The sequence below is a fragment of the Poeciliopsis prolifica genome, unplaced genomic scaffold (assembly GCF_027474105.1).
Source record: "Poeciliopsis prolifica strain line A6 unplaced genomic scaffold, Auburn_PproV2 SCAFFOLD042, whole genome shotgun sequence".
In the NCBI taxonomy this organism is placed as follows: domain Eukaryota; kingdom Metazoa; phylum Chordata; class Actinopteri; order Cyprinodontiformes; family Poeciliidae; genus Poeciliopsis; species Poeciliopsis prolifica.
Window position 1 is genome coordinate 57,865 of NW_026562417.1, and position 25,244 is coordinate 83,108.

General features: G+C 41.1%; 2 protein-coding genes across 2 annotated transcripts; one reads left to right on the plus strand and one right to left on the minus strand.

The window, feature by feature from the left end:
* Positions 1–84: 84 nt before the first annotated feature.
* On the plus strand, positions 85–1,464 carry LOC129376197 (MORN repeat-containing protein 2-like). The gene is made up of 4 exons (XM_055055724.1): positions 85–347; positions 862–968; positions 1,042–1,178; positions 1,255–1,464. The coding sequence occupies exons 1-4, from the start codon at positions 341–343 to the stop codon at positions 1,355–1,357; spliced, it is 354 nt and encodes a 117-aa protein (XP_054911699.1). The 5' UTR covers positions 85–340; the 3' UTR covers positions 1,358–1,464.
* A 2,297-nt stretch (positions 1,465–3,761) lies between these two features.
* On the minus strand, positions 3,762–24,865 carry LOC129376203 (striatin-interacting protein 1 homolog). The gene is given in 23 exon segments (XM_055055732.1): positions 3,762–5,353; positions 5,908–6,112; positions 6,945–7,049; positions 7,147–7,213; positions 7,295–7,395; positions 8,397–8,523; positions 9,170–9,267; positions 9,601–9,675; positions 9,811–9,882; positions 10,777–10,805; positions 10,808–10,839; positions 10,910–10,975; positions 11,517–11,749; positions 13,814–13,864; positions 14,143–14,327; positions 15,152–15,283; positions 15,364–15,470; positions 17,028–17,096; positions 17,498–17,618; positions 18,164–18,298; positions 20,046–20,120; positions 21,310–21,379; positions 24,553–24,865. Coding segments are annotated over 23 exon segments (2,517 nt in total). The 5' UTR covers positions 24,664–24,865; the 3' UTR covers positions 3,762–5,102.
* Positions 24,866–25,244: the final 379 nt, after the last annotated feature.

Consider the following 25,244-nt stretch of genomic DNA (forward strand, 5'->3'; position numbering starts at 1 on the left):
GCGGTGTTCGCCGTCGTCCGTGTTTTTTAATAGGCCACGCCCCTTCGAAGCACAACCTCCTCATTTTCCGCAGTGGTAGCTAGACCCCGCCGTTACTATGGCAACGCCTACCTGCAGCGAACTGCCGGAGCTCATTCTTAATGAAAACGTGTGAAAAGTTTAGACTAATCACACCAATTTGGGGACATCTAAGACCGATTCTCCAATCTCCACGACTCTGGGTTCAATTTTCCGACTTTACACTTTTTTTCCCTTTTTTTTCTTTCTCCCCCTTCACAGTGAAACAGCGTCTGTTGTGGACTCTGACAGCCATCTGCCAACTGAGGGAAGCTGTCATAGCATGACTGGTGAGGTGCAAATACTATCACACACAGAGAGAGAGAGAGAGAAAACAACAAACAAAACCTGTGATTCTATCTTCTGTCAGACAACAAAAAGGCACATAGTTTGAATATGTGAATATCCACGTTTATTTTATTTAAGTGTTTCAATGTATTTGGATGTGTTTGTCTGCAGACACTGTAATCCAGGTTTCCCTCATTTTCCAAATGGGGACAAGTACGGTGAGTGGGGACGTAAAACCCAACCAACGCGTGAACGTTCTGTCCTTTTTCCACAGGTTATGTCATTTCCTGTACAGGTTTAAAGAGGTTTACTTAAGATACTACAAAAGTCTACAAAGATTGCCAACTGATTTCATATTTGTTTGACTAAATGTTTTAGATAACCTGACTAGTTTATAAAAAAAATAATAATCATTCAGATGGTGACAAAAACTTAAAACAGTAGAATCAAGTATATAGATATTAAAGTAATCAGGAGTAGTGCCAGAGTTACATAAGCTGTTTGTTCATGTCACAGAGGGCGAGTGTCGCAAGTCTGAATCTGGAGAGCTGGTGAGAAGCGGCACAGGAAAACACACTTCAGCCAGTGGCATCGTATACACCGGAGAGTGGCAAGAGGACAAAGTATGCGCTATCCGTCTCTCTGTCCTCTTCTTAACATCTGTTTGTTTATGATGCACGTCTTTCCTCTCTCCAGATGCTGGGCAAAGGGACCCTGCAGTTTCCCTCTGGGGCCGTGTATGAAGGAGAGTTCAAAGACAACGCGTACAGCGGCTGGGGAACATACACATTTCCGGACGGCTCTATGTACAAGGGCCAATTTTACAATGACAGGTAGTCGCCAGAGTACCCTCAGGTATTTCAACTGTCACAACGCGCAGTTCTGAATGTCTGCAATGGTGTTTTATAGGCTGGAGGGAGAGGGTACCTTCACTGACACACAAGGCCTGAAGTGGACTGGAGACTTCCACGGTGAAGCAGCACTTGGTCTCAAACTGATGCACAACCTCTAGACAAAAAAAAAAAAAAAAAAAAAACAGACTAAAGAATCATTGTTCTAGAGCTAGACCACATTAGGAAAACACTAACACTGAAAGTTGATTAAACGTTCAAATGTGAACATCTCCATTTCTTCAGTAAAACAATAAAATATTGGAAATCTTGAGGAAGCAGAGTCAATGGGTATAGTTTAATCTAAAATATCCTTCATTTAAATTCTTCTTCTCTTCCTCTAAACAACACAGTATAAACAGTCTGCCTCGGGCAATCAGTGCAAAAAAAAAAAACCTTGCCAAAAAATTATGGTTTTTGGCAGGGTTAAGGCACCTCTTAAACAACAGATGTGGTAAGGGCCATTTATTTGCCACATGGGGGTAGAAAGGACGTAGTGGAGGTTTTAAGGTCTAAACTTGTCATAATTTCCAATAAGCAGAGTAAAAAACCAAGATATACAATTTCAATTTATTTCTCATCATGTTGACTTTGGAGCTACATTGTTTCAGATTGATTGACGTTTTGGATTATTTCCTTGCAAGGACGAAGACGTTTGTAGAAATGATGCAGATTTTATAATGGATTTTGTTTTTATAACACAAAGGTTGTTTTGGAGACACTCATAGGGACAGGCTTTAAAACCCTGGAAGTCAGCCTGCACCTCACTCTGAATATATTCTCACTTTCATGCGTAAAAGAAGCTGGTGCGGCGACGTCGACGTGGCTCTCGTCGACGGAGCCACATTTTTCTAAATCCGGCCCTGAGGTTCTCCTGACAAGGCAAACACTGAACTACTAATCTGCTGCATGGTTTCCTGCCTCAAGACGTTAAAACTATTTGTGCATTTTTGTTTCATCGACTTCATTTTCCACATACATTTTTTTTCGATTTGTTATATGCTAAATTATACGATGAAATGCCAGTTAATTAATTTGATTAAGCCAAAGAGCAAGAACCCATGAGCAGAATATCTGCAGTTCAGTGGGCAGATATCTGAAATTAGCTCCTCACGTTGTAGCTCCGAGTCACTTTCTGTGCTTCGGCACAGCAAGTGCCTGCCCGCGTCAGCTTCATTTGACACATTACATTATCGGACGGGTTCCGCTTTGGGCGCGTCGGCTGTTTGTGACGACTTCGCTCCCAACTCTTACTCCAGGAATATTAATGGAAAGTGGATGAAGTCAGTTCTCTACTCTCTTGTTTACTCCCGAATCCCTCCTGGATGTGTTCCACCCGACCTCCAGCATGCACGAATACACTTGGCCTGACGCGCAAACAAATCAGATCAGAAGCAAATAAAGTTTTTAAACAGGGTTTAATAGGGAAACTCTGATATTGTAATTTATCACTCTGTTGTATAATGCCACTGTGGATCTGTAATTGCACATACCCCTGAATCAATTCAGTAAAGAGAAGTAAGTCCGTCCAGAATGTACAGATATGGAAGAGTAATACACACATATAGATACGGTACTGACTTCCACAGAATCCTACACACCTCATGTAAAACACTGTACAAGATACAAGACACAACTATATATATATTTTTTTGATTGCACAGTTAAAAGGTAGAAAATAAAACAACTGTATTGCAAACCTCCAGTAGTGTTTTCAATGTAAAAGTGTCAACATAATTAACAAATAGGAGATGGCACTCAAATTTGGCACAAGATATATACATAAAAAAAAGAAGAAAAAAAGAAATTAAATGCAGCTGACAAATACAACTTTACAACTGTGTACACCTTCTGGAGTTAGTTTATTGTACTGAACTATGAGAGTGAAGGTGTGTACTTTTCTCCATGTAGTGAGCTAGACAACGGTGAGGAAGATTTTAAAACTCTTGCTATATGTTCTCTCCAGAAACCTGAGAATATATATAAACTATTTTTAAACTCTTTTCTTTGTTAATAAAATTGTGACTTTAACAGGCAAACAGAATAATGATAATAGAGCTAGAAATAGTTTTTTTTTTCTTCATAATTTCTGAAGTAAGATTCTTTTTTTAAAGGTTGCAAGCTGTTAACATCTTACCTGCAGTCGCTAACTTTCTTGACGTCATCATTCAGGATAAACCAGACCAACTTATTCGGAGTTATATTAATGTAGACACCAAAGGTATTTTCCACTGCATGTAAGATATTGATTGCTTATTACCTTTTAACCCAACTCTGCTTCGGGAATCCTGAAGTGTCCCCGTAATGTCTGAACACAGGTGCAGAGAAAATGTTGGTCATGCACAGTTTGTACACAAAGGCAAACAGCCGAGCGTCAAGACGAGCATCTTACTGTACGCAAAGACGCGGAGGAACTTGTGCCACACAGCAAGTACACTACAAACCAAAAAAATATGACATCGAAACATTCTGCTGTGCTTTCCGTGTGTGTAAACAACTGGGTTTGGTGCCCTGCTTGGGTACTCCAAAGTGAGGGAAGAATAGCACAAAAAAAAAAGGTAACAAAAACAGCACCAATTATTGTAGCAATCAAATCCCACCGTCGGTGTGCTGAGCAGTTACATATTGTGCTGTAGTTGGAAAGATAAACGTGGTTTTGATGAGTCGCTACAGATTTCCAGCTGTTCCATGTAAGTGCTAATTGCTGAGATTTGAGAAACCCAGATGGTTCAGGGGAAGCAACTCCACAAACAGGAAAATGTAGTGACTGTTGAAAACTGTGTTGAAGTTGCTTACTTAATCTGCAGACTTTCTCATTTGTTACTCCTTTATGACACACCAAAAATGTCCCTCAGTTTACTGAATGCTAACCCTACCGTACATAATATCAGTGAGTAGCTAGCTTTATTACCACATAATTTTGTTTAATGTATTTTTTATGCAGGACAGGTTTGAATCTTCCTGAACTTTCCTGTGGAACAATCCAGAACTCTAGAGCTGGCAGGTTGTGATATGTATAGCAGATGGGCAACATCTGTGTCTGCAAGTTTAACTCCAAACTCAAAATGAAAGTGACTCTTCCCTTCAGTTCTGTAGTTTAAATATTAAGCATTCATCATAGAGCTTTTTTTTTAAAGAAGGATTATTGTTTGACATTCCTTTAACTATATTTGCTTTGCTTTCCTTTTATAAACATCCAAAAATATACTAATGCACCTACAGCTGGTTTTGCTTCCCTTTTTTCCTGTAGCTCCCAGAACCATATTTTTTTTGTTTGTATTTACCATTCCTCTTGTAATTTTTTTTTTTAAGAAAATGCATAAAACAATGTTTGAGTTTCTGCTTACAATCTAAAACCTAATACCTCCAGCTAATTTGTTTCGAAATAATAATAAAAAATTGGATTTCAACATATATTTAAAAAAAAAAAACATTAGAAAATGTTTCTAATTCAAAGTTAAAAATAAATAAAACATAACAAAGGAATCAGAAGAGCACCGACTTACTAAAGAAGAGGGACTGGGGTTTTTTGGGAGGGGGGGGGCAGTAGAACTGGCTGAAACAGTGTCGTGCTACAACAATCTGAAAGGTTTTTGAGCTGCTACTTTCATTCTGATGTGCTTACGGATTCACAGTAGTCTTAGGCACGTTATCGTAGAAAATGTAAATGTGCGGCATCAAATCTACCTGATCTTACCTGCGTTTCTCCTTCCTCCTGAGATTTGACCAAATACAAATATTGTTGTATGCTGTCGCCTTTCAGTGAAACTCAGCTAACTTCTGAAATTTAAAAAAAAAAACACACTTCAGTCGACATCTGCAGTGCCACGTCTCCCTGCCGCCTCCGCTTCCTCCCAGCGTCGGGCGCTACGGGTTCTGCAGCAGCCCCTCCCACTGGATGGGCTGAGAGAACACCTCTCGCTCCAGCCACATCTCGTAGCTGTAGTGGAAGTCCTCCGGCAGCTCCACGCGCTGGCCCAGCACGCTCTGCAGGCAGTTGTCCACGGGCGCGAAGTCGCCGTTTCTGTTCCTGTCGTAGCGCCGGCTGTTGAACTTCTCGATGTTCTCCCGCAGGGCGCACTCCTCCGCCTGGAAGTCCCAAGGTCGAGCGTCGATATCTGGCGACAGAGAGCGGGAGAAGAACTTATACTGGCACGCGTCGATCGAAATCAATTCCACTTTTTCAGATGGAACATTTGTGTCCCCATTTGCTCGTCTCCAACTAATCCGTCCTCTTCCAATCAGTCTGTGCTTCTCTGACTCTCCTATGAGGAATAGTGACCCTGAGAAGTCTCCCCCATCTATGTTGCCATGGCAACACCACCCAGATTATTGCAAGAGACTGGTGCAGGATTATGTTTCAGAGCGAACAGTAATACTAAAACTAAATGTGCATCATGAGGAGGGAAACGCTGTTAAGAAAATTTCTGGGTTTTGCCTTTTTTTTAATCGCACTGAAATGTTACAAATCCAACATATTTTAATACTGGAGAGAAATAAACCTGAAATAAACACAAAATTACATTTAATGACATAAAAAAAAAAAAATCTGTCCAAAAATCCTTAGGTTTTTTTTGTTGTTGTTGTTGAGCCAATTGGGAGTTGCGTTGCTTTTCAAGATCTTCTAGACCTCAAACCTCAAAAATATTAGCCGTTAGAAACGCAGGTTTACCGTTCCCGTAGGCCCAGTCGTCATTGAGCCTGTGGCGGACTTTCTGGTAAATGGCCGACATTGTCTTCATGTTGCTCTTCCTCCACTGGCGGCCCAGGTACTTGGTCTGAATCTTGAGCAGCTTGAGCACGTAGAGCTGCATCATGGCCTGCTTGACCTTCAGAGCTCTCTTCAGGATGGGGGCTGACTTAAAAACAACCAACATCTGAAAAGGACGAAGACATTTACTAAACAAAACAAACTGAAGAAAAGAGTATTTTGAGCTTTGAATTTAAGCATAAAAACTTCTTCTTGAGGAAAGGCTTGTTCTTACAACACTTGTTTGGCATGTAGATAGCATAAAATGATTGTTATGGAAACTCTTATTGCCCTCCTGCCTGTGCATGCTAGCACCATAAATATATATATATTTTGAGATATTTATTAACAGCTCTGACTGAAAATGAGAGTAAGCAGCTATTTTCTCGTAGTTATTTCCTGTCCCGTCTTGAGTCATGTTCGCTTGTCTTTCTTATTATGAACAGTGGCATTTTAAACATTTGTTGTAAAAATCTGAACACTGAACAAAATATTGGATTGCAGCTTGGAAGTATAAGAAGTTAAATCCGGGCCTGCCACCTTTATAATCTAAAGAGCTATTTTTGCTCTCAGTCTAGCTAAATAAAAGCCGTAAATGTTACATCACAGTAAAACAGACAAGTACAATATATATTTCTTTTATTTCTACTACTGAAAACATTTCAAATGACTCAGAAATATTTCTATTTCTAAGTTTTAAAATCAAAAAGAGCATCAAACTTTAGCATGGACATGTTTTTCTCCAAGAGGATACTAATGTGATGTAGAAAATGGTGTAGAAAAAACTCATATGTTCCAATATAATGGCAAAAAAACAGATATTATAGGAAAAAAAGCTCTTATTATTGCTCAAATTAATCAACGCAAAATTACACTGCTGCACTTAAATATACATTGCAGCTTTCCATACATTTTCATCAGGGCTGCCATTGGTTTATCAAGACGTCTCACACACACACCATGGTTCTGGAGTGTTTCCACTTGGTCAGCTTGTTGAGGATCCTCAGCAGGTTGATACAGGAGAAAAGGTTCCTCCAGCAGAACTGGTTGTTGTCTCCTGCTTCCTGAAAAACAAAAACAAACCAAACAAACGCACCTCTGCAGAGTCAGAGCGACGAACAGATGCTAGCTGATCTTCTTCTGGCGCTTTCTGTCACTCACCAAGCTCTCGGCCGTCAGCTCAGGCATCTCATGGACCACGCAGTGGGGAAAGTCCAGCACGCAGATGCTGCGACATCGCAAGTTTGCGCGCATGTAAGGAAACGCTCTGCAATGTTTTTTATTCAGTATGCGAGCGAACGTTTCCTACCTGTTTTTGGCACTGATGTAGGACATGATGTTCTGGTTGAAGAACTTGAGGATGAGCGGGATGCAGTTGGCGAACACCAAATGCTGGGAGACTATTTCGAACTGCGGGAAAAAGAAATGCTCAAAGATCGGAAATAATCTCGTTTTGTTAACGAGGTTTTGCATGTGAAAAAGGTCAAGAGTCGGAGGATTTTATTCTCATGCAGCAGAGATAAAAGTCCTTCACATTGCTGGAAAAGCTGCTGAACACACAGCGTCAGTTCAGCAGCGGGCTATCAGGATTTAAAAATCAAGTGATTAAATATGAGATAAACTTCCATTTTTTATATCTAATCTGAATTATTTTGCTTATTTGTTGTCAAATAATGTAAAATGTATAGTGCCTTTACAACCACAAACCTATGTGTAATTTATTTGGATTTAATGTGCCAAATCAACCAAAAGTTAATACATAATTGTGAAGTGGAAGGAAAAACAAATTCCACTTTTTCCCTTTTTTGTTTTTCTGAATTCAATTCTGATCATATTTATTAACCACAAGAGCATGTAATTATGCTGTGGATAAAAAACAAAATTAACAAAACAACTTTGCTGTGCTTCCCCATCATTTTTTTAAATTAAGAATGAAACAATAAGGAGCAAAACTAAGAGTCTTGTTTTTGACACAGAAGACTCCTTATTAAAAATGCTTTAGTTTTACTGAACAGCAAAATACTCGTCGGGTAAAAAACGTGCAAAAAGCAAAAGCTTGTGAACACTCCCGTAATGATCAAGACATTAGTTCATTTTCATTTCTTCCACCTGCCATTGAAGTAATAACTGTGGTTGTTTAGATCTTAGATAGCTCTGTGAAAATGTTACAGGGCCCTAATATTTGTAAAATACTTTAATGCATGCAGTTCCTCTTTGTGGCAGCAGAGGGAGCCTCAACTCTACTCAGCAGCAAACTGAAGGAGATTACAAAAACCGTTTCCTCATAGCAACAGTAAATGTCTGCATTAGTGCGTCCCTCCTTAGCGGAACGGAGTGATGATGTCTGTGGGGCCGGGGGTTGTGAGTATGGGGTCAAAGGTCAGGGGAACACTTGCCCTGATGGCTATTACCTGGTAGATGTGGTTCAGCTTTAAGTGCTTGAGCAGCAGCAGCAGCAGGGCGGAGATGGCCTTGACAATGATTTCTTTGTGACGGTTCACGTCAATCCCCAGCTTCATGCTCTGAAGGACGGTGATGCTGCAGGACACACACACGCACACACACACACACACACACGCACACACACGCACACACACACTGTAGCTGTAATCCATAAGATTTGTATGACACAAATATGTCTAGAAAAGACACGACCAGGCTCTTCCTCCTTCGGAGTCAAGGAATAACTCAGACAAAACGTGTAACATTTTGGGTGGGAATGTTTTTTTTTTCCCACTGACTGCGTCAGAGACATCCAACAACATAAATAATGCAAAGCGGTTTATGTTCAACAGCGCCTCCTTTGGACAAAAATATAATAAACAAAAGATATGACGAGAACTGTAACTTTCTGTCTTTATGGTTAGACAAACTGTGACGAAAGCAGACAAATTCTGTGGAGTAAAAGTCACCTGATCAATAAGTAACTCCTGCCTAATGACTAACTTAAATATTTTTAGACTTTATTTGCTATCTTATTGTCTTATTTCCCACACACCTGTCCTTCCTTCCTCTGCTTCCTTTCCTCTAGCTTGTAGTTCCTGTTTTGGGTGGGCTTCATATTCAAAAGTCTACCCAGTGTGAAAATATCTGCCATAAATTCATGAGAAACTTTGGTATTTATGACGTTAAAATAAACACAAACAACAAAAGAAAAAAACTCTGTAAGGAAGTTTGCGCTTACGGCATCTCCTCGGGCAGCACATCAGCCAGGATATTGATTGAATCAGTTTTGGCTTTGGATGTCGGAGCTGCTGCCAGCAGGAGCTTCAGGAGGGCAATCTGATGAGAATACGAATACAGGCAACTTTACATTATTCATTAACAGGTGGCTTAATAAAACCTGGAAATGACTTTCCAGGTTTTACCAAATGATCAACTTTATTCAGGAACTAAAACTTAAACTTGTGTCTGAGTAAAAAAGAAGCTGTAACTAACTTTCCGTTTTCTTTGCATGTGTAGCACATTATAGCACCACCTATTGGTCATATTACACCATGACGTTTTCAGTCTGAATCAAAAGGCTGAAATGCTTTGGCTATATTTGAAAAAAGTGCTCAGGTTTCCTTCACAGAGGGGGTACGAGTAATGAGAAGTTAATAAAGAGCCACTCACCACGTACTGCGAGAGATTAGGAAGCATTCCCACGTATAAAATCTCAGCAGGGGTTTCCTCCACCTCCTCCTCACCCTGTCAGCACAACACACACATCCGACAAGCACTTACTGTGTGGAGTCTCTGACAGAGCTGCTTTTAATTAGCGTTTTAATTTAAGCTTGCACCAAATATAACAATGAATGAAGAGAAATTGAAACGGCAGCTCACCAGACTGAGTGGACACTGCAGGAGCTCCTCTTCTCTCTTGATCTGGATCTCAGATACCGACACATACTTGTGCTAGAGAAGAGAAGAAGGAGGCAGCTGCTGTAATGGTTCCAAATAACCGTTCTGTTATTTAGACTGTGAAAAAGTTTGGTAGCTTTTTATTTTTGCTTTTTGTGGATCGTTCGACTTCTTTAGACAAAGGCAAAAATAACCAGAGGAACTTCAAAAAACATATTGAATAGAAAAGCCTTTGAAAGCCACGCTGACCCTTTGTGAAAAGTCATTTATCTAAATAGAACCAGTTTGACAGCATGAAACTGCAAATTTCAAATGACAAAACAAGAGGCCGGGTCCTTTGGCTAACGATTATTTTAGTAATCGATTAATCGGATAAGAAAATATGCAAATTTTCAGATTTTCATTTAACCCCTTAAGCCATTTTGTGCAACAGAAGTGAATTAAAAGATGTCAATAAACATTTCAACTTGTTTTTCAGATAAGAAAATCAACATTTTGTCGCCTAAAATGTAACAACATTCAGTTGGTTTAGTGAATTTGAACCAGGTCAAGCTAAAAACAACATTTAAAAAAAACATATTTACAGACAAATATGTTTTTAACATGAAAGGAAAAATGTAAAGATATTTTTTACAAGTTTGGTTGAATTACTGCTCAGTTGATGACTGTTTTGATTACTGTTGATTAATCAATTAATCACAATTAATCCAATTCAAACATAAGAAAGAAAGTCATTGACAAATGTCAGTCTGGAAAGGATGACAAAGTCATTTCTCAGTAAACCAAAGTGAGAGTCAAAACAGTTATTAAGTTTGATGTGCCAGATTGATTTATGGCCTGAAAACTGCCCAAAAAAAAAAAAAAACATCTCAGGGTCCCATCTCAGGGTCACAGCACTGTGAAAAGTTTTTGTAGAAAGCAAAGCACAATAGAAGTTCGCCTACTCACCTGTTTGAGGGTCTTGACACTCTCATGGATGGCCTGGGTAACCCCACCAGGGTTTCCGTGTCACTGTGGGAGAACGAAGGGTTAAACCTGGCAGCGAGATGAACCGATTGACCTTCAGGAGCGGCGCACTTACTTTCCCAATGTAAAACCAATGAACTTGTTCCTGCTGGTCTCCAGGAAGTGCTCGATGTCCTTCTCCCTGTGAATAGAAAGAATCAGACGGTGGCCCTGCAGGAATCAGCACGGCTCAAGAAAGAGAAACCCAGCAGCTGGGTGTTCTGATAACAGATACAAAGATGCACAGCTATGATCAGACGCTTTATTCATGTGCTCTGAAGCAGCAGCGGCACCCTGCAGGCTCCTCTCTGCAATAAACAGATGGAGAGCATATTGCTGCTTGAGTGCAAAGAGAGAAAACTGGAAGGAATTTTTTATTTAGACCTAAATTTAACCTTTTAAATGCTGGCATGTATGAAAGTAGGGAAAATTAGTCCTGACACCACAGCTTTTCAGGCTTCAGCGACAGGAAATGGATGGACAACAAACATCACATTTCTGACTGGAGTTCAGGAATTTCATGATTTGACAAACAAAACAAAAAAGAACAACCAAGAAAACAGATAATTCATCACAACTAACAGTTTTAGCCCTATACCGAAATAAAATCTTCAAAAAAAAAAATAAATAAATTTCAGCATTTTCAACTTTCTTTGAAATCCTTCAGCGAATGAGATGCTCACCTGACTTTGGGGGCCCACGGCAGGCCTTTGGGGAAGTTGACCCTCTCTGTTGGGGGTCTCAGTGGAGGCGGAGGCGGCGGAGGCTGGATGATGACGTCCCGATCCAGGGGGTCCACTTCCCCCTCGATGCCGCTGTCCGTGTCCTCCGGGTCGTCCTCTTCGTCACGGGCGTCATCGTTCTTGAAGGGGTCCCGCTCGTTGTAGGTGTCCAGGCTGTCCTGCTTGACCAGGGGCTGGACGGGGAGACAGAGGACAGGGAGTCAACACTCACAAGGTGAGACTGTACTTACGGGAGTTCAAATGTGCCATCTTGGAAAAGGTAACATTCTAATCATCTTTTAATCTTTATTTCAGTTGCTTTTTGGATGAACGTATAAGAGCATTGACAGGTCATTAAACTTACCAGCCCACACTGTACTCTAATATAATGGCTGATTTAATGTTTTTTTTTTTTTAAAAAAAAAGGACAATTTAGAGTTTGAGCCGCAATTATGAGAACGGGTGAAATTTTTCAACATTTTGCCTTTTAACAGTTGCGACGAAACACACAGGAGGACGAGGGACACGTCAGTCAAGCGCAACTTGCACACACCCACGCACACCGGAGAGGAGGACAAACAACGACAACACCTGTTTGCCTGCGGCACGTGTAATAAACCCACAGGAGCTTATCCAGGTTTACAAAAAGAAAATAAATATTCCACTCACTGGCTCATGGTTAAAAGCAGTGGTTGGTAGTTACATGTAGATTGAGGATGTAACAAGAAGTCAGAAAATAGTTTAAACGTTTCTTAATTTGAAAAAAAAAAAACTTCAACGTCCTTGTCGTTTGTTATTGGATTAATCTAAACTAAAAATTGCAAGAGCAATTAAAATCAAGAATGTCTGACCACAAACAACTTGAAGAAAATGTATATTTATGTTTTTTATTCTGAAATTAATTCATATTTTCTAGGCTCCATGAAAAAAAACAACAACCAAAAAACAACAACCAAAAAACAGTGATACTGCCATCACTGTTATTATCGATCAAAATTGGCAACAATTGATGGTTTATTGGCTTCTTGTGAAAGCATCCTGCAATATATTGCAGATATCCTTTTAGGTTAAGCATTTCCACATTATAATACCACCACCACCGAACTTGGCAGAAATCAGAATCACTCAAGGATTTTGAGGTGAAATAAAAATAAAAAGTCCCACTTACTGTTACTATTATTAGATCATTATTTCTAAAATCCATCATATTTTCTGATTTGCACAAGAATACAAATCAGAACGCTGAAAGTTTTTCTAAAACCTCAAAAAACAAACTCGGGGGCGTGGGGCTGTTTGACTTAAGTGGGGGACAAAAAGAACATTTCCACAGCAACCGACTCTTGTTTTGAACTTACCACACAGGAACAGGAACATCAGAGGAAACAGGCACACGACTCAAGCCAAGACCGAGTTTTCACGTCCAAACAATCCCATTCCGAGTGTGAACCGCACAAACTCACACAGTGTGTGAATGGCAACGGTGCAAGCATCAGGCATGAGTAAGCTTTCTGGCCGCTAGCTGGACTACTGCAGCTGATGTATGGAGCATCAGTCGGGGAACTAGAGGTGACGGGTACATAGGGTGTGTGTGGTGGGAGGGTGGTGGTGGTGGGGTGGATGAGAAGAAAGGAGCAGGTGGAACTGTGTGGGGAGCCATTCTCTATGGAAAAGCCATTCACTGCTGAGTGAAACGACAAAGCCGGAGTTCTGCTATCGGGGTTAGGAGGGCCACCGCTTTCAATTACATCCAGTTGAGAGCTTGGAGAAGTTCAAGCGAAAAATAGAGTCTCAATGAATGCATTTTGAAGGAAGTGGCCCCGCGCCGAAACGCTACAGCGCGCGGTGGCTTGTTTTGAAGCTAAAAGAAACTAGCCGCAATGTGATGAAGACTGCAGGAGAGATGCTCCTAAAGTGAATGTCTGGAGAGAACTGTCTATATGGGAGAGTGGAGAGAGTGACCACTCCAGAGCCGATGGTTACAGCCAGCAAGTCAGCCCTGTTCCGCCAACCCTGCTGCCCACAGAGGAGGAGGAGAGCGGGAGGGAAGGAAGAAATACAGAGCACAGACAGAGAGAGGAGGAACTGGAGAAAGTGGGATAATGAGAGTCAAAAGGAACATAGGAGGAGAAAGAAAAGAAACTAACAGAGAGGAAGGAGAGAAGTGGGACGGCAGGGAAGTGGGAGAGGAGTGCAAAATTCCAGCTCGGTGCAGAGAGGAAATGCAGGAGGAAAAGAGAAGGGAATTTGTGGGTAAAGACCTGCTTCTTGGGAAAGGGACTGTCTCCTTCCAAGCTATCAACAAAGGCACTCTGTGGGGACAGAAGGAAGAGGGGCAATGAGAAACCAGAGGGCAGTTAGAGCTCTAATGAAAGAAAAAAAATAAATAAATAAGCAGAGGGCTGGGAATCCCACCAAGATCATCTGTGGTCACTGACTTACAGCAGGGAACTGATGATGTTGGCGAAGCAGTTAGAGAAAAGCTGCAGAAGATCTACTCTTCCATGCTGATGAGGGGTTAGCTGTTAGTAAAAAACAGCTGAGGTGTGTTTGTGCATGTGTATGCGTGAGCGGGTCTGGATGCGTGTACCCTGCGGCTGCGGCGGCCTCTCTTCTGCTGCTGCTGCTCGATGAGCTCCATGGCCGAGGCCGGGGGAGACGCCGCCCTCATGGCTCTCACCACCTTGATGCTGTCCTCCGGCAGCGGGGGCAAGCTGAGGCGCTCCCGGGCCCCCACCTTCATCTGCTGGAGCTCCTCGAAGCCCCCAACGTGAACTGGGAAGGGGGACATAAAAGCAGCGATTCTCAGATATTATTCATGAATCGATCTGAAGTTGACTGATCTTATCGTTGAACTAATGATTAATTCATAAGCAGCCAAACACAAGCTCAGTTTTCTCTTGTATCAAGGGGGTTAGACAATGGTGCATTCGGGCCGTTGTGGATAGAGAAAAAACGACAAAAAAAAAGTAAATTTCCACCAAAAATCTATAGTCACTTTGTGAGCTAGAAAAGTTGAACATTTTCTTAAAAAAAAAAAAACCTCAGGAATTTTTAGATTAATTTGAAAATTTTGAGTTTGAAAAGTCAATCATTTGTAGGAAAATATAACGATTTCACAAATTTTCTAGTTTGAGTCAAAAGTAGAAATTTTTGGATTTCTGAAACTTAGAAATTTCCAAGATAGTTTTTTTTTTTAAAGAAAATTAGAGATTAAAATGAAGTTTTCTCAGGTTTTTCCTGGCAACTTTTTGACTTTTCCAACTCAGCTGTTTGAAATACTAAAATTCAAGTTCTCTCACATTATTAAACTTAGACGTATTTATCAAACATAAAACAGAAACCTCTTTGGTTGCTGACGATAAAAAGAAAAGATGAATAGAATTAAATTCTCCTTAATCCCTCATCAACATTGAGATTTTAAGGACGGCAGACTTTACTGTGCGTCAACGAAAACAATGCAGTAGCAGACGCTGCACCGCAGCATGGTGCTGCCACTACTAGTTTTATTTCTGACAAAACATTTTAAAACCATTTGGCAATCACATGAGACACATTAAAGCTCGAAGAACATAGAAAAAAATGTAGCTTTATTCCACCAACCAGCACAGTTTTCCACAGCAGCAGCAGCACTTTCTTCATCGGGAAGTGAGGCGCATTCATGCTGCAGAACTTGGTCACCATAGTGAAGAGGAGCAGAGCGAAGGGCTCTCCGTTGTACAGAGGCGACCCTGAGGGTTGAACGAGGGTCTGCGGTTAGAAACGGCGAGTCGGGACAATGGCTGTGCAAACGCACTGCGTGCACACGCACCGAGCTCGTTCTTGAAGGTCTCTCTGGCTGCCCTCCACTCGGGTCGGTCATCCTCTGTTTGGACACGAATGGTCTCCACCATCAGGTACATGATGCTCAGGAGCACTCTGAGATTTTGAGCACATGATGCAGTTAGACGAATCGGGCGAAGGGTGGTTTTGTCCTGGAAGCTGCAGGTGATGCTGTACACCAAATGCTTCTGTTTTAGTACGAGATCAAATCCTCAGGAGCCTCTTTAGATACAATATTCGGATGAAGCTTTCGTACCTCTTGAACGTTTTCATGTCTCGCATTGGAGTGCATAATTATGAAGTGGGAGGAATGTTAGAGATGGACTGAAAGTGGAAATCCAAAAATAAACACTTCCACAGTGAAGCATGGAGGTGGCAGCATCATGATGTGGGAACTTTTTCTTTTTTTCCCCCCCCCACCAGTAGGGACAGAACAATAATCTCGGTTTCAGGCTTTTCAAGACAGTTTCACCAACATTATGGTGGAACTTTAAAACCAAATTAAATCTTTAAAAAAAAAGCATAAATTACTATTTTAATCATTTGTTTGAAGCTTAATTAATAGCTTAAGTAAATATAACTATGTCAACTCCATTCACATGGTTTGGCGTGTAACTTCCATGTGTTCCTACAGGGTACATTTTTGTTCATAACAATCATAGGTTACATGTTTTAGTCATCTATTAAAACCGCTGATTTCAAGCCATTCCTCCTTGAACATAGACTCTCCCATGATGAAGGACCTGCCAGTGGAAAATCTGTCAAGATTGCTTGGATTTAATTTCCCTTCACACAAAGAAAAACGGTTTCAGAAGCACATTTCAGCAGACTCACAGCTTACTGTTTGCTCCTTGTGATGTGTTGCAAAACCACAACCAAATACCACCAGTGTAATTATCAAAATAAGCAACGACTGAAGCGCAATGTATGATTTCCTAACTATATTTGAGTAAAATCTAATTTAAAACCTAGTTTAGGAAGTCACGGTCTGGCTAGCTTTCAAGCTACATTCCAGAAATATCTTAAAATCTACAAAAAAACTTGATGCTCAGGCAAAGGTTCACTTTTCAGCAGGACAAAGTCCTCAAACAGCCAAACTCTAATGTTAACGCATAATCTTCAATATTTAGAATTTAGACCTAGATATAGATAAATTAATTTAAAAATCACTGGAAAGACTTGAAATTGACAATTCACAAGTGCTCTCTGTCCTAACTCATTTTGACTCATTTTGAGCAGTTCTGCTTACACGGTGTACAAATGTCACACTCTAAATGTGAAAAGCTGGCAGATTAGATACTCCACTTGCATCACTCTATTTTATTTGGTGATTATTTAATTCAGTTGCTTTGCTTGTACAGTGTCACACACTACTGACAATTATATGCAGCGAGTACTTCTAATTCAAGAGTTTTCAGTGTAAATCTGCTTGTCCAGCTGGTAATTATCTGTGCACATTATCCAGAAAGAGCACAGAAGGAGCTCTGAGTGTGTCATCTGAGCAAACTGTGTGATTGTGGCGTTCGGCCCTCTTTGTTCAAGCAGCATTTCCACCAAAAGAAGCTTAGAAATTAAAACGAACAAACAGTACAGAGTCAGTTTCTTCTAGTAATTAGTCGTGTTTGCTGCGATTCGTGCGTTCGAATGACTTACCTGAGCTCGGTGCTGTCTGCTAGAGAGATGGCAGGCTTCCTCACTGCACTGCTGCACGCCTGGCTGTTACTGCAGAAAGAATTATTGCTTTATTTTCTTTGGCAAAATCGCAAAAAAGTCTGAAAATCCTTGCAAAGGAATACAATATAACTTGCAGCAAACAAGTAATAATCACATTATGAGCGAGAAGTCTTATCAAGAGTGTTTTGTTTTTATTTCCCAACATAATCTATCACTATTCTACATGTACTTGTCTCACTTGTACAGATTTGTACTTTGTGTATGCCTTGGTGAAGCTTATATAACTGCATTCCCAAGAAGGAATGCAGTTATAAATGCAGTTGTAAATGTGTGGCACTAACCACACATTTACAAAATAATCTAAGAGGGGTGAAGTACCCGTTAAAGTATCCATATGCGAATTGCAATTTTCTCTTGGTCTTTAGTGAAGGGATCCGTTTAATGCTTACTCTATCTCCATGCTGAGCAGCTCCAGCAGCGCTGTGAAGATGCCCATGTCGTAGAGCAGGAAGATGTTGTGTCTGGACCAGTGGAGCACATCCACCTCTGTGTCACACTCATCAAACACACCTGGCAAAAGAAGTGGGAAGGGGGGAATAAAACGCCGAACAACTGGTTGTCAGTAGTTTAGCGAGTGCAGAGTTCCAATTAAAGGTCTGAAAGTGAAAAGAAATTAAAGGCAGAAGTGATCCAATGATGGAGTAACACCATCACATCTGTGCATACACAGTTCTGGAAAAATGAGGATCCCACTGCATAGAAAACCTCGTGGTTATTACACCAAATATTGATTTCTGAACTCTTCCTGAGTTGAAACATTAGTATTGATGTTTCTAAATTGATACTAACTTGTTTTCTCCGCATTATTTGACGTCTGAATAATGCATCTTTTTCATTATTTTGACCCTTTCTCATTTTCTGCAAATAAATATAACATTTTTGCTTGGAATTTCAGAGACATGTCAGTAGATCGTAGAATAAAACAACGTTCAGTTTACTCACACATATACCTAGAAAACGTAAAATGCAAGAAACTGATATTTTTAAACGGTCTCTTAATTTTTTTCCAGAGCTGAATGTGCGGAGGCTGTTGGTTATGGATTGGGAGCACAAACCCTGAGCCAGGTAGAGGATGGCCCTGGCCACCTTCAGCCTCTTGTCCCTGTCCGTCACCTCCAGCGCGTCCAGCAGTCTCATGACGTACGTCCTCTGCTCGTCCACCGTCAGCACCGTCCACCTTCTGCCTTGAGCTGCAACAGACAGTTTGCTTCTATTTTTGCATTTTTTTTCCACATCCCCCCCAACACATTTTTCTTTCTGATTTCATAATGAGATGATAACAGCAGTTATGTAATAACTTTGTTTAGCAAGTACGGATGTGAATGGGGAGGCCAACTCCTGCTTCAGTCTTAGTGGCATATTGAGTGCTATCCCTTTGCATTAGCTGCAGGAAGTATCTGAAAGCACAGAAAGCCCTAATTAACAGGAACTGATGATGTCATTATGAGAAATTAGAAAAGATTATTAAGACCCAGCAGGAAATGAGGCACACACAATAAGTACACTTCTACAGAAGGAAAACAAAGCAAAATGCTTTTCCTGTTTTTGCTCTGATCCATTATTAGACTGTTTATTTGATCAATTTTTATAGACACTAAGCATCATCATCATCGGGGAAGAACTGATAGCCAATAAAGGATGCTGAGACTTACTGTGTGTGCTCTCGGAAAATGAAAATAAGATTTTTAATTTCATCCCTGTCTCAAAAAAAAAAAAGACTGCAAAAGGCCTCAGTCAGACATGTCTCCTCTATTACAGTAATTTACGTTCGTGACTTCCTGAGAATTCATGGGGCAGCAACATAAAAGATTGATGAGCAGCCTGTCAGTTTCACATGCACTGCAGAGCCCAAGTCAAGCAGGGAAACCAGCCTCTGTCGATTGGTTGCACACACAAAGCACTCGTCCTAATGAAAAGACCACGGTGCAAACAGGCGGCCCTGAGCTGCATCTCTGTGACGCAGCAGCCAGAGAGGTCCTCATCTAATCCTGCAATTTATTACCTGTCAATCCAGAGGCGAGGTGACAGAGCAGCACTTCTGATTTAAAAGAAAATAGTACATGCTTTGTGTCTGTGTTTTTTTTGTTTGTTTGTTTTTGGTGGTTTTTAACAGTGAAACCCTCTGGCTCGCTAAAATGAAATGTCGACAAATAACAGGGGAGGAAGAAGCAGAAAAGGTTTGATCTAGAAATGAAAAATACGATTTAAACAAGCAGAGCTTTGTTGTGCCTGTTCCCCACTCTGTTCTCATTTTCCAATAAAAACTGTTTCTAATATTCCAAAGACACCAACCCTCAGAAATGACTTTGTTATCCTGGCCTTTGACCACAAAGGTTGTTTCCACTTAATTAGTGGATTAATATTGCTTGGTTTATTCTCTCTCTCCTCTAATAACATTTTGGTTTATGCTGCCATGTATGCTGCTGAAATTTCAGTTGAGTTAATCTTCAGGTTTTAATTTCAGAGCACTGTAAGATACCAGCAGTAAAATGAAATGCTTCTGGTCCCCGGCTATGTCTAAACTTGTTACACATTCAGGTCTGGAACAAGCTTTGGCGCAAAAAGCAGCCAGTCCATATTTTAAATCTGCAAACAGATGGTAGAATTCAATGGGAATCTGTCAAGTGAAAAAGCTCTGGGATTGGGCGCACCACAGACAATAACTAACAATCCTTAGATGCCTGTTTTGTTTTGTTTTTGGGTGATTTCTGAACAATTTTGAAGCTTCTGTTTTCTCCCAGTCGCTTTATCTGCTGGTGATTCAGTTTTATTGAATCACCAGATAAGCAGTATTTTTCCCCCCTCTCTTTCCAAACTGGTTATAAAACAGCAACTAAATTCAGTTTAGGTGTCCAATTCTGATCTGTGTTCCAAAATAAATTCAGTACATTTCCATTTAATTCAAGTCAGACACATTGACACTGAGAGAAACACTACCATGGCTCCTGAAGTCCTCCTCGAAGTAGTCTCTGTTCAGGGCGAACTCTGGCTCTTCTGTGTAACTGTACAGCTCTGCAGAAAACATGAAACAAAAATGTTACAACTTCCCTGTCAAAAACTTAGAGTTTTTGTGTCTCCCTGTATGTTTCAAAGAAAAATTACAAAGTACTTCAGTTGAAGACCAGGTTTAAATTCATGCTTGGAAATAAAAACTATTGTTAAATATGTTCACTATCCAAAGAAAAGTGAACCAAATATTCTCCACAACAAATTTAAAAACTATTTTATTTTTTAAATGAGTTTTGTTTAATTTATGCTGATTATATCCATCTGTTCTGAAAGCGTGACAAAACAGAAGAAATGCGTAGCCCTGGAGAGTGGGATCATTTTTCACCTCAGTGCTGTCAGGTTGGTGACTACAACCCCCTTCTGTCTGTACTTAGAAAACTCAAAGTTGGTTTCATAAAGTGTCAGGCAGGTGTTTAAAACGAAGCCTCTCACCAGAGCATAATTTTGACTCTCCAGGTCCCCTTCCTGTCAACAATCATTGTAATCCTTTAAGCTTTACTGCAAACTGAAGACGCCGGGCTTCGATTCTCTAGTGAAACTGACCTAAAATGTGCCGGTGAACGAGGCGAAGCATGTCAACTCCTCAAAAGAGGCTAATTAGACCAGGCTCTGAATCAAAAGAGGATAACTGGTTCTGGCGAGACTTGCGGAGGGAAAGACCTCAGTTTCTTTCTAAATTGATGTGGGTCGCGGCGTTTTCATGGGCAGCCATCCATTTGTCACACTGCTCCACGTCTCCTTCTGCTCTCAGAGCCCTCGTCATCGTCTGACCTCGAGGAGATGAGCTGTTGTGACTGACTGCGTGCTCACCAGGGTGAGTAAGGCTCTGGCAAATTGAAACTGGTAAACATCATGACTCAAAATTAAATACATGCAAAACACAAATTGGTGCTGGATGGAAGCCTAAAATTACTCACTCAAACTTAACTCAAGGTCAACCAAAAATTTCGGATATGGTTGGATTTGCTATGTTGGCACCCCTCATGCCAATATAGCAACGGTTGGGGCGCTGCACCACGAGCCACTGAAGGAAACAACACGAAAACCTCTGAGCACAACTTCTCACCAAACTCCTTTAAGGCTTTTGTACACATTTTTACCAGGGGTTCCAATGATATGGAAGGGTGACAATGCAATGCAAAAAGGTCAGCATGCAGCAGATGAAGGGACTTCAGTAACCTTTGACTCCTACCTGAGAGCTCCGCTGTGAGCATGTCCGAGTCTCCATATTCAAACTCCAGGTTTGGAGACTCCATGGAGCTCTGAGGGAAAAAAACAACCCAATCAACCCATCATGACTCATTCTGAATTTTCATTCATCCTAATAACTTAAACCCAGGTATAGAATAGGCATGATCCAGCTGACGGCGTCATTGCACACCAAGGTTTTCCATTGTCCGGAGATTATTCTGCACCATTTGTCTTACCTTTTTGTTTCACCCACAAACAACACATAAACACACGCTCTCTTCTTTTGGTTTACTCTGTCTCCTCATTTGGATTTTCAGGTTATTAATATTGCCTGTTCCGGCTTCAGGCCGTGCTGATTAGCCATTGGCATATTTTGCCTCAGATCCTTGCCCCACAGTTTACAGGTGCTCTCTGTGGGGCATGTGCGGCTCCTGAATTAATCAGCCTGTAATTGAGCGGTTACAAGAGCCTCAAAGTGGTCTGGTGTTGCAACAAAGAGCAGCGGCAATGCAGCAGTGAGAGGGGAGACGAGAGGAGAGGATGGAAGGCCACACAAGCAAATATGGCCGCCTCAAGTTCACAGAGGATTAGCTGCTGTGGTCAGGAAGAGAGGGTTAGGGGGTCTCTGTTGACCCCACCATGTGATCAGCACATGGGATAGAAAATGCTCAGCAGCTCAACGCAACTGCAACAGATATATTACGAAAGTGTTTGCATTAAAATATGAAAAAAAATTACCGTCAGGACAAGGAAGAAAGGGTTTCAAGAAGTTTAAAAGTTGGCTTCGAGGTAACAAGATCCAAACTTGACGGGTTTCTTTGCACAATCAGGCAAGTGTGTGACAAGGAAGCAATTTGCAGGAAAACGGGTTGTGCAAGACACATCAAGACATGAAAGTGGAAGACAACACTGGAACGTAAACAGGAACCAATCAGAATAAGAGTGCTCTAAACGTTTTACATTGTGGACCAATACATCAAACAAACAAACAAAAAAAAAACAAATAAGGAAAGCAGCCTGACCACCAGATTAATAAAAGTCTAATTTTATGCAGACGAGGATTAAATACAATTCTGACATCACCTGAAGCTCTGAGCTCAGAGTGTTAGCTACGTTTAACCCTATGACAACAATCCCTGAGGGGCTCAGCCCAGATCCGTAAATAAGGACGTGCTGTCTGACTCAGCCGCCCCGATTAAATAACCGTCTGCTGTCGTTCATTAACAGTCTCCTATAAATACACGCAGACAGTCAGCATCGTGTAGGACAGGCTAAATAACACCATTGCATACCATTACTGCTCTTTAAAAAGACCCACGTAAAAATACAGTAGTCAGACTGTTCAGGATTTGGTTCAGTGGAGGAATAAGAGTAAGAATCCAACTCTGCTCCACCACTTTCACCCTGACGTGTCTGCTGTGTGTGTTGGACTTCATGAAGCGGTTTGTTCTCTAATGCCTTCATTAAACAGCTGGATTTATTCACAGATTAAATTACACATAGCTGGAGTCTAATTGAGAATTAAGCGGCTCCTGAAGGCAAAGTGTTGCACTGAAATTTAATCAAAGGTATCAGACTAAAGGGGCCTGAATACAAATGCTCACTACATGCTCCAAACCTGATCTGTTTAACACACTGATAGACTTAACTACAGCAGGCAGGTTAAAATCTTTTCCCTTTAAGTTTCTGAACGAGACGTGGTCCATAACGGACATGTTTATTCGCCATCCTAAAAGTGAGAGCTTGCATTCGCATCAAGTCCATTTTGTCTTTTTTTTTTTTGTCCTACCTTCTTCATCCGGTCTTTTTACTTGCCACAGAGATAACAGATGACCACTGGAACCGGCAGAAGCAACCAACTTCCACACAGGCTTCATACGCAGAGCATCTAAACACAGCTTTGACAATAAAAGCTTTCAACGCTCGAGCCACGGAGCCACCGACACCATCAACCAACCCCCTCCTCGGCCCTGCCCATCCCACAATCCAACGGCTGTGAGACAAATTTGCTCTAATTCTCTCAAAACACCCCCTCCGCTGCTTTCAAAGCATGAGCTGAATGACATCTCTGACTGACAACCAGAATCTCGAATGTACCACATCTGGACTCGGCAAGCCTAGCAACACAGCTCCGCCGTCTTGTTATTTTTGCATGAGGAGAACGATTAATAGACATGAACTCAGCTGTGCTGGCTTGATGAGGACTGAGAAAGTGAAGGTCTTCCGGGTTAAAACACAAGAAAAGTAGCAATACGATGGACAAGTGAAGCCAATTCTTTTATCTTAACAAATTACTTAAAGTTACAAGTTAGACTCTTTGAAATCAACCAAACTGCCTTAAGACATGAATGGACACTTGCAGAATAACATGGCATTGAGTTTTTCTATCTGTTCTGCCATTATATGTATGTATGTATATATATATATATATATATGTTTTTCTCATTTGTAAATATTGTAAAACAATACAAAAAAAAGAATAAAAAGTTTAAATAAAAAAACCCAAAAAACTTTGAAATAAAATAACATATACAAGTAGTTTGCAAACAAGATATAAAACTTAAAAGCTCATGTTTTGGACATTTAATTTTTTTGTGTATGAAACTGTTGCTCAAATTTGAGATCAATTGCCTTGATTCCTGTGCCTCTTGTGATGTCACAGACCCAAATACAGAGAAAGCAGATTTAGCAGGGGGGGTTTTTTGTTGTTGTTTTTTACTCAAAGTGTTTTTAAAAACTTATTTTGTGAAATCTTGCTGTAGAAATCCACAGTATTGGGTTTTTATTCTCAGTGAAGACTGTTTATATATATAAGACATTAGCTTTAAGCCAGACATTTCAATTATTATTCACATTACACATGATCTAATTCTTTTCAACAATTGGATGGTCCAGATATCAGTAAAAACTATAACACTGGTGATGTTTAGAGAGCGTAAAGCAGGCCAGTGTTTTGTTGTTGATGCGTGTCTGGTGCTGAGTGGTCCTGGCAGCAGCAGTCACATTTCACCACCTGCATGCAGCACCACTGCAGGATTACCGGGTTATTTTTAGGACTCAGCTGCCAAAATAACACATCCCCGTCTGCCTGCATGCCTGCACGCTTTTCGAGCCAAGACACCGCATGGAAGAAGGACATTCAGCTGATCTGAAAGCTCCCCAGCAACAACATACACACACACATACACGCACCTGCTGCAAGCTGTGACAGCCCCAATGTACACACACCGCCTCTCGCATTTACCTCCGACTCTTTCTGCTGATCCTTGAACACATCTTTCCCTTTCGGCCTCTGTCTGTCGCCGTTATCGTTAAGGTTATTAATGACAGGTACCTCCATGTCCTCCGCCTGCATCTTTGCTCGCTGCGGCGCGGATCACTCTCTCCGCGGCGGGTCGAGCATGCCCGGTCCGGCGGAGAGCCGAGACTGCACCGCACCAGGAGGAGCTGCTCCACTCCGGGGGAACCAAGTTGAGGGTGTCCTCCTATTCTTTCTATCTGTTTCTCTCGCTGCGGATTCTGTTGCCCCCCTTTCACAAATCTGCTTGATTCGCTGTCCCCGCGTGTCCCGAGAGGGCGGGGTTACACTCAGACAGCAGAGAGAGCGGCGTGAGTTGACCCCCTCCCGTTAATGTCAGTGTGCCAGTGAGAAGGGAAATGGCTCGCAGCTATTTCCAGAGCCCTGAGAAAACTCTGAAAATCGTTTGAACTTTTTCCTCGTTCATATATTCTGTGGATTCTACAACTACAAGCCTTTCTGGTATATTCATGAGCAAGTTTGTTTTTTTTTTAAATACAAGATCAGAAAATTCAATATAATACCATGCCAGCCAGGCTGCCAGAAAAGAAAGGAAGTGAAAATATTTTTGAAATAAAAGACGTGTCGGATCAAAGTCTAATTTCAGAGAGATGCACAGAAACGACATTCAGAAATCG